At 43.9% G+C, this 9676-nt stretch overlaps 1 protein-coding gene across 2 annotated transcripts; it reads right to left on the bottom strand.

Moving 5' to 3' along the window:
- Positions 1–1171: 1171 nt before the first annotated feature.
- On the bottom strand, positions 1172–7349 carry LOC106805971 (39S ribosomal protein L55, mitochondrial-like). 2 transcript variants are annotated; one of them, XM_014807781.1, is made up of 4 exons: positions 7296–7349; positions 3769–3869; positions 3122–3228; positions 1172–1635 (listed from the first exon to the last, which is right to left on the bottom strand). In XM_014807781.1, the coding sequence occupies exons 2-4, from the start codon at positions 3863–3865 to the stop codon at positions 1486–1488; spliced, it is 354 nt and encodes a 117-aa protein (XP_014663267.1). In that variant the 5' UTR covers positions 3866–3869; positions 7296–7349; the 3' UTR covers positions 1172–1485. The 2 variants fall into 2 exon arrangements, with proteins under 2 accessions (XP_014663267.1, XP_014663266.1); XM_014807780.1 differs by lacking the exon at positions 7296–7349 and adding an exon at positions 7199–7289 and having other exon boundaries at positions 3769–3871.
- Between the last annotated feature and the right edge of the window lie 2327 nt (positions 7350–9676).

Here is a 9676-nt window from a genome sequence, read left to right as displayed (position 1 = left end):
ATGCTAGGTCACCGCTGAAACAAAAAAGTTTTCCAATCGCTCCGTCAGACCATGTCCTCTGCATTTCCTCCCTATACCTAAGTTAAGGAGGGAATGTTCCCCCTTCTTTTACACCTCTTGACCCTTGACCTTTGACCCCCAGCTTCGACATCTCAACTCGTTTTCGGATTACCTTCCCCCCCCCCACGTCCGGAATATCGTGACCGTACGTCGAGCCGATTAGATTTGTGCCCAACTGTTGACGGACGAACGCACGCACGGACGGACGCACGGACGATCATGCGATTCTACAAGCTGCATCTGACTTCGTCAGATGAGCTAAAAATTATTAATCTAATACTTACTTGTGTGGGCAGGAATTAATTACCATGGCATATAAAATAACTTTTCATTCTATAGTATCACTATTGATCCTCTTTCCTCTCTATACATTATTAATGTTAATCGCTTACAAGCCAATATGGCACATTTACTTCGATAAGGTACTCATTTACATAGCTGTATACTCGCTATTTCCAGCGGTGAATTTGAAATTCAGTTCGTCTTTTACATACAGCGTTAGTTTCTTAAGCCTGGACGATGGCGCAGCAACTTCCACAGCGTGTGCGGATGCAAAATCCCTCGATCTGCGTCGTGTGAAAAATAACACACGTTTCATAATTATTTTCTTCCACGTGTGAAAGTTTGAACAGCGTGTGCGGAGCCTTCCACACGCAATTCGCATTGTTCACTTAATTGTCCGCTTGGATGCATTGTATTTTTTTCTCAGCTCGCATATCAGGCAGCACGCATATGTAATTGCATATGCTGATATGCGAGCTGAGAAACAAATACAATGCATCCAAGCGAACAATCAAGCGAACAATGCGAATCGCGTGTGGAAATTTACACAGCCACTCCGCACACGCTGTTCAAACTTCCACACGTGAAAGAAAATATCAAACACGTTTGATATTTTCCACACGACCCAGATCGAGGGATTTTGCTGCGCCATCGTCCACGTGTGGACGATGGCGCAGCAAGTTCCACAGCGTGTGCGGCGGGCTTTACCCTCATTTCTTTTTTATTCTTTGTTAATTGTCAAATGTCTATATCTATACAGAGGCATATGTATGATAAATATCGTGTCTACCCGCAACAAAATGGCAAAACAGATGACGAAATAGATGAATAGAGGAATTTAACTAATATTTTTAATTCTTCATACAATTATTATTGACAGATGCTCAAGCTTTTCCAATTTTGCATATTTACAGCACATGAACTCCTACTCAAACTCAGTGCATTAGAAGCAATATCTTCTCTTGAATACAGGACACAAAATTACCTATGTTGTGTACCTTCATATCATACTTTGTCACTACAGTTATAGGATGTCAATGGCTCATTAAGCACATATCAGAGACTGTCATAATAAATATTAACTTGATGTTTCTACTGGCATCTTTTTATCATGAATGACAACAAACCTTTAATGCAAGGGTTTTATTTGGACTTTTTCCACAAGTGACTATAGGCATCTACAGTGAAGTTGTCATCAATTTCTTCTTCTATGACTACCTTCTCTTTAGGTTTTCTCTTTGCTATCCTAGCTCTCCGTTCCTCTTCCGTGAGTGTAGACAGGTCCAATGGCAACTGAAATATAAGTGTCAATGACACTGTAGCTCACCACAAAAAGGGCACAAATGAGTGAATGGGAACAAGTGCACCGAGTGGGGGGGGGGGCAGTTTAGCCACCACAGTTTTAACCAGTATTTAGTGGTACTATACTAAAGGTATTAATTAGACTTCTAATTCATTCCTTCATTGTTCTTAGCATAAAATAACTACTTTCTAGTAAGCATATGTACTACAAATCGCAACCCCCCCCCGCACAAAAAAATAACCCTAGTAAGACAATTTCTTGGAGCTAGCAAGGCGGTAACGTTTTTATAATATTCATATTTAGGCACTGCCTAAAAGCGATGCTCCCGATGTGTAACGTGTAAGATTGAGAGGATACGCTTATTCCACGTAGCTGCTATATACCGACGTGACAATAGTGTCTGCCCATAACACAACTTTTGTCAAAGGTTTAATTGGGTGCATGGAAGCGTTTACTTCGTATGAGTTTTTTCTAGGCGGTAGCACACGGTTGCCATCTGTATATCGCAATAATAATTTATAAACCAAAATGAATCACAATTTGTGACGGTAGAATGGCGCTATACCGCGCTTTTGATGTTTGCTTAGCGGAATGGCGTTCGAAATAAATAGGTTATGCTGCGTTCCGACATGTTTTGTAAAACTTAAACTCTAATATAGACGTTTTATTGGCAGAGTGGAGAGGAAATGCCAATTTTGCATTAAAGATGTTGTCAATGAAATCTTGTAAAACGAACCAGACGAGTGTGACACCACAGACTGTTATCTGCGTGTCTATATAATATGCTATATAATTGCCAAAACCTACATAATTTGCATACTTTTTTTTAAATATCAAAACCCCTGAAATACGTTTTGGGACCAGCCCTTATTCATTCACATACCAAAAATGAGCAAAATCCGTTGAACCTGAACTGACTAATGGCAATTTCCATTTTTGCCAAAAAATTGCCGTGGCTCGAAAGTACGTCAACTGGTGTGCTCCAAAATAGGATGTTCAAACCTCTCCCATAGCAGTAACAACTATACCCAATTTCAAACATGTGGGTCAAACGGTTCCTGAGTTATCGTTGATTGTAGCCAAATGTTGACGGAAAAACGGACGGACGTAAGACGGACGACGACCCATGGCAATAGCTCATCTTGACGATGTCAAGGTGAGCTAAAAATATAGCCTAAAACTCAATTTTCTAAATATAATGAATATGCAAAAATCTAGGCCGGTCTTGACATTGTAAGTAACATTCTAAAATATCTTAATTAAACTAAGATTTTATGTTTTCATGATATATAGGAATATGTAATTACAGGATAACCTCTAGCAAATGACGTCATACATGATTATACACCAACTTGAAACAGGTATTCAGTATAGCTGTATAAACTTCTTAATATCTTTCTAAGGCAAAACAATAACACTAGACATTCGATCTAAAACGTCAAAGTTATAAAGCAGACTTTACATGACCATCAATACCTTTATGATTTTTCTAGGTTCCCGATACTTTATCCTGACTGTTGATCCATCCGGATTTACTAGCATTGTTGGATATAGTCTGGCATAAGTCAGTCTTCCAATTTTAGCTGAAATGATTGACAAAGAAAACTTGCAAATGGATTAATCATGTCACACTACTACCCCTAGTAGAATCGTTTGCTTATATTGGCTATCCAAGGCAGGCAGTATGAGAAGTGAGAAATATTAACAGTAATGAGTTTCATTATGGGACTTTTTATGCACCTGGTAAGACATGCAATTTCCATGATGCAAATACATTCATGGTGAATAACACACTTTATAGGAAGTGTTTATTCACTAATCCCTGAACAGAAGTGTTTCTACCAGGCAAGTAGTAGTGCAAACGTAAATAATAGTGATCATACATTGCATGTTCAGTAATTATGTGCAGCCATTGACACTTTTGAAAGATGATGCTATCTGCCCGATGACCATAAGAATTAAGATAAAATTTTTCACTATACATTCTGAACAAGCAGGCAGGATCTTCAGTTTACTATGTATTTCTGAAATAAATGAAATACTTGACATCAAGAATGAGAAAATAACACTTATATAATACCTTACTCATTATTTTACTCTTGTTGATATTAATAGATACATACTGATAGACGCCCTATTTGAATTATGGCGCAGAAAGAAGGAGTTCCATGTGATAGTGTTAGAAGTCACAGTCTTTATAATCTGGATTGGTAGAGCCATTTATCTGAAAACAGGGTATATACGAAAAATAATGTAATTGTGCATTTTTTATGTCATAAAACCAAATTATAAATGCAACACATCTCTCTCTCCCTCTGTCTCTCGCACCCCCTCCATGCTTTTCCCTCTACCTCTCTGTGTTTGTGTATCTAATAGACAGAAGAAGGAGAGAGATATAGCGAGAGCGAGAAAGAGCGAGACGGTGAGAGAGAGATTGGGGGAGTGAGAGGGAGAGAATGCCATGGTAACTAATGCTGTGGAGGTACAGAGAACAGGCAAGAGCCATCAGAAGGTAGGTATTGGTACGTTTTGCTACATCGTTTGGTTAGCTCCAACCAAGGTTTGGTTGCTACATTCGCTTGTGACCTTCTCATGAAGTGAGAAGCGAGAACGTAACTTGCAATGCAGTGCAGTCTAGGTGGTAGCCACTCGATGTAACACACTGAACCGAGGTCTATTTTTATAAATCAATTTTCAATTTTGTTTTTTGTGGGTGTGCTTGTCAACTCCAGTGCTTGTCCTGTCGTGACTTTACTGGTACTAACGAGCTTCGAACTGCTGGAATTTCTCTTATCTCTGGACAAGAAACGGAAGTGCGCATGCATTGTGTTAATTTCTAAAAATAGACCTTGGTTCAGTGTGTTGCATCGAGTGCCTACCACTAGCACTGGCACTGTACCAGTGACAGTTTAGGTACAGCTGTACTAGGTATAGATTTTTTTTTTAGATTTCAAAATTTATTTACGCTTTCAAAAATTTACATGGTTACATAAATGTCACGAATTTTTAAATAAATGCAGCGAGGGAGGGCGAATGAGAGTGACTTTCCCACGGGCGTAGATGGACAGTCACGTGATGTGGCAGCACTAGTGTTAGGATTAGGGTTAGGGTCAGGGTCAGGGTTAGGGTTAGGGTTAGGGAAATAAGGCCATGTCTAGCACGGAAGTATGACTGTGGAATCTTTCTGTGGAAGATTTAGACTTTGAAGCGTACGAAGTGACTAGTGCTGCCATGTAACGGCACAGTCCATCTACGCCCGGGGAAAGTGACACCCAGGGCGAATTGACTGTACAGTCTTCAAGTCAGCCACTCCGCAAAGAGACGGTATAGCTCTAGTAGTAGTACCATAGCCCTTCCGTCCTTCGCTCCGCCGCACGCCTACGGCGGAGCGAAAGGCTATGTAGTACTAGAGCCATACTATTACTACTACTATTACTACTACTAGTACTACTATAGATACAATATGTAACCCAACACACGAGTAGGGTTACAACGCGAGCCTATTATTTTCTTTGGAGGAGCCCCTGAATGATTCACTCAGGGCGGTTTCATGGTGCGTTTTTCGAGACTAGAACTTTCAAACTGGGTTTATTCTAAACACGGACCTTTCTCCGCTATCCTGGGACTTACTATGTATCACAATACTCGGTATTAAACTATTATAACCTGTTACAAAAATTTGAAGTGACGAGCGGCGATACTTCCAGCGCCATTTCTGTTGACCTGTGACGTACAGATTCCCAATGCGCATAGCGCTCGGCTAACTTCGACTCCAAGATCGAATGTATCATGGGATGCCTGCTGTCAGTCGTGACGTCATGACAAAGTTAGACGAACGCTATACGCATTGGGAATCTGTACATCACAGGTCAACAGAAATGGCGCTGAAAGTATCGCCGCTCGTCACTATGAATTTTTGTAACAGGTTATAATAGTTTAATACAGAGTATATTGTGATCGATACATAGTAACTAACTAAGTCCCAGGATAGCGGAGAAAGGTTCGTGTTTAGAATAAACCCAGTTTGGAAGTTCTAGTCTCTGAAAACGCACCAGCAAACCGCCCTGAGTGATTCACTCAGGGGTTCCTCCAAAGAAAAGAATAGGCTCGCGTTGTAACCCTATACTGTGTTTAGGTTACATGGCCGTATCTAGTGTTTGCCATGCCTAGGCTAGACCAAGGAGCTAAATATAACAAGGAGAGGAAGCGGATTGGCTGTGTGCTTTTCGCCTCAAAGACGCCATCTATGGACCATAATCAGCTGAAATGGCTGTGCAGACCCGAACCCAGAGACAATAGAACACTAATCTGTTCTAGGCCAAATATGACCAAATGACACGTGACCACTATTAAATCACTTCCGGTTCATTACCCTGTTAGGTTAGAGGATGTGACGCGTCATCGGCCGACCGGCGCAACTCGGGAGGGAACCGGCAGCTCGTGCAACGTAAAAAGCTGGACTGATGTTTTTGTGGTTGCAATTAATTTAGGCTGGCTATCGTGTGTGGCCAATGACATGCAGAATGGAGTATGGGTGGATGGTTACTGTAATTTAAAAACAACATTCTTTCAATGTATGGCCCCCATTCGAACTGCGGCGAACCTGGTTTTTTGCAGGCAGCAAATGTGGTGTCGGTTAGTAAACTTTGCTAATATTTTTTTAAAAACGCCCGGACAACATGATGTCATAACTGTACAATGGTGGGCACAGCTGAAAGTACATGGCTACCTAGCTTTAATATTGCCACTCGGCAGAACAACGATCGAAATAACTATTTTTCAGCTGCCTGAAATTCAATTCTTAAGTATAGGATCCTATGGAGGATTTAAGTAGTGGTCTGTTCGCAAAGATTGGGCCAGCATATGGCGGCGCTTAAGCTCTCCCTTGTTATATTTAGGGCTCGCTTGGGCTAGACCAAGGAGCTAAATATATACAAGGAGAGGAAGCGCCGCCATATCTGGCCCAAATCTTGGTTCAAGGATGGATAGGATGATGTTAGTTGATAAGATAGGACTGAACATCTTCTCTATCCCTGAGCCCAAACTTTGCGCATATTTGGTCATTATTTGGCCTAGGAACAGATTAGTGTTCTATTGTCTCTGGGGTTCGGTCTGCACAAGGTGATTCAGCCTGATTATGGTGCGCATAAAGATGGCGTCGTTTTTGAGGCGAAAAGCACACGAGCCACAGATCGCCTTCCTCTCCTTTGTTAATAGTTTATAATGAACTTATATTTACTTACTTATTTCTAGCTCCTTGGGCTAGACTAGATCAAGTCGTTCCTAACTGAAATAACAGCGAAAATGTAATTTATAACCATATAAACAAGTAATACGGCCAAAGGAATAGAGAAGCATGGGTGCCCAATAAAACGCAATGTGCCTAACCCCTAAACCTAAACACATATTATAACCGCTAGACGCGTATTATTAATGGAGTATTTATATGTTAATATTTGATGTAAGGGCCTAAAATGACATGGTTTCTTATTGGGAACCCCATGTTCTGCTACTACCTTGCACCCAGTAATACTATCCTATGGCTACAACACTTGTAAAATGTATTTTACTTTTATAAACACAACAATCACAACAGTAAACAGTTCGTTCACAATCACGCAATCACAACATAACTGAAAGTGAAAGTTACGTTGTTGCATAGGTTGGTGGCACGTCTGCAAGGCGTCCTCCAATGTACGCCCTCTGATGGCAGTTTTATTAGCAGTAGGACGATTCTAGAGTGCGCGTAGGCAGAAGATAGACCACTGCTCCAATCATAGGCGTAGTAGGTCATGGCGTCGCCACAACCGCCATTTTGGGGAAGCAAGTTCCACAGCGAAGGTTCCCGGATGTTCGGCTGTACTCTGCTAACTGTGAAAAACTGCTGTGCTGTGTGCTGTCAGCTCAGCTTACCGTTTCTGCTGTAAATTGCTCGAATCGTCAGTGTAAGCGCCCACTGGTGTCTTCTTTTTTCAGGTTCCGCCATAGAATACGCGAAAGGTGAGAAAAGCATTCGTTTTTTGTCGAAATCGCATCGTGAAAGAGTTGTGCGCAATCTTTATGTTCGATACCATGTAGTAGCCAGGTGGGCAGTGTTTGTTTGTGGGCACAGGGCCAGGGCGTACGTGCGGTGTACTATCACTACTTTGTGCTGTTGCAGATGAAGCATTTAAACGGCACTTTACAGCAAGTTTACTCGACAAATAGATAGGCGAAATAAGAGTAGAGAAACCATTCACACTACTTTGATAGTAGTATACATTTTAGTGTTTAATTACCATTGATTTGTTTGAGACGGTTCCCAAATTGGAAGTGGCGCTGTTTTGGCACCTGTTACCACCTGTCCCCCCCTTGAAACACTAACATAGCGCACCTGGGCTCGAGACTATTAGCAGTAAATTGACGCACCGGCGGCCGCCCCAGTGTGGATTACAAGAATTCCAATATCGGCTTTTTAATAAGCGCACGCGGGCCCCGTAATGGGCCCGCGACCCCCTGCAATATGGCCTTAGGATAATGAGGAAGGGGAGAAGGGGAAGAAGCTGTTGGAGAAGGAACGGAAAAGGGGAAGACGCGCTGGTGGAGCAAGGAAGGAAGGTGGGAGCAAGGTGGTGGAAGAAGGGAGGAAAAGGGAGAAAAGCTGGTGAGAAAAAGGGAAAGGAGGGGAAAAAGAAGGCAAGAAAGGGTTGGTGGGAGAAGGAGGAAAAAGGGAACAAGAAGCTTGGTGAGAGGGGGAAGGGGGGAGAAGGGAAAAGAAGCTGGTGGACGAAGGAAGGAAAAGGGGAGAAGCTGGGTGGAGAAAGGAGGAAGGGGAAGAAGGTGGTGGAGAAGGAGGAGAAGGGGAACGAAGCCTGGTGGAAAAAGAAAGGAAGGGGAGAAAGGAAAGAAGGGTGGTGGGACGAAGGGAAAGGAAGGGAGAACTTGTTGGACGTAAGGAGGGAGGGGGAAGAAAGAGGGAGAAAGGTGTTTTTGACGAAGGAGGAGGGGGTAAGAAAGCTGGTTGGGGGAGAAAAGGATGGGAAAAAGGGGGAGGAAAAGAGGTGGGTGGGAGAGGAAGGGAGCAAGGCGCCGCTGGTGGAAGAAAGGAAGGACGGTTTGGAAGAAAGAAAGGGAAGAAAAGCCGGCTGGCTGCAGAAAGGAGAGGGGAATGTAAGAAAAGTGGGAGAAAAGGTTGTTTGCAGAAGAAAGGAGGTAGGGGGAGAACCTTTGTGGAAAGGACAGGAGAAGGGGGAAGAAGGAAGGTGGTGGGAGAAGGAAAGGGGAGAAGCTGGTGGAAGGACAAGGCGAGGAAAGGAGGAAGGGAGAAGGGGTGTTGGAGATAGGAAGGACGGGGGTAAAGGGCTGGTGGGAGAAGGAAGGACGGGGGATGAAGCTTGGGTGAAGAGACAAGGCAAGGAACAGGGGGAAAAGAGAGGAGGGGGGAGAAGGGAAAGGGCTGTGGGGAGAAGGAGGAAGGGGAGAAAGCTGCGGGTGGGAAGAAGCCAGGAAGGGGAAAGGAAGGGAAAAGGGGGAGAACAGGGAAGGCTGGTGAAGAAGGAGGGAAGGGGGAGAAGCGCCTTAGGTGGAAGAAAGCAGGAAGGGGAGAAGGAGGGGGAGGAAAGGGAAAGCTTGGTGGGAGAAGGAGGACGGGGAAGAGAGCTTTTGGTGGAAGAAAAGGGAGGAAAGCTAGCGACCAGCTTTTTCTATCCCCGCTCGCTCCCTTTCCGCTTGCCCCGCAACCAGGCCTGTGTTTCCCCTTTGCGCCCCTTTCCCTCGCCTCTCCACCAGCTTCTTCCCCCCCCCGCCGCAGCACCACCTTTCCGACTTTCCGCTTTCGCACGCCCCAGCCTTTCCTTCCCAATCTTTTCCTTTCCCTTCCTCCCTCCCCTCACCTAGCCAGCTCCCTTCTCCTCCCCCCTTACTCACCAACCGCTCCTCCTCCACCAGTCCCTTCATTCTATCCCCCTTCCTCTTGCCTTCTCCCTCTCGGCCTTCCGCCTGCACCCTTCTTTTGGCCCGCCGCGCACGGCAGCTTTCTCACCCCCCTCCCTG

This window comes from Priapulus caudatus, unplaced genomic scaffold (assembly GCF_000485595.1).
Source record: "Priapulus caudatus unplaced genomic scaffold, Priapulus_caudatus-5.0.1 Scaffold135, whole genome shotgun sequence".
Classification (NCBI taxonomy): Eukaryota; Metazoa; Priapulida; class Priapulimorpha; order Priapulimorphida; family Priapulidae; genus Priapulus; species Priapulus caudatus.
Note: the sequence above shows the minus strand (reverse complement) of the source record. Positions and strands in the feature narration are given on the sequence as shown.

Coding starts and splice junctions, on each gene's coding strand:
- LOC106805971 (XM_014807781.1), bottom strand. CDS start 3,865: ATGGCTCTACCAATCCAGATTATAAAGACTGTGACTTCTAACACTATC. Junction 3,229..3,768: donor TTCAAATAGGGCGTCTATCA/GTATGTATCTAT, acceptor CAATCATTTCAG/CTAAAATTGGAAGACTGACT. Junction 1,636..3,121: donor AACCTAGAAAAATCATAAAG/GTATTGATGGTC, acceptor CTTATATTTCAG/TTGCCATTGGACCTGTCTAC.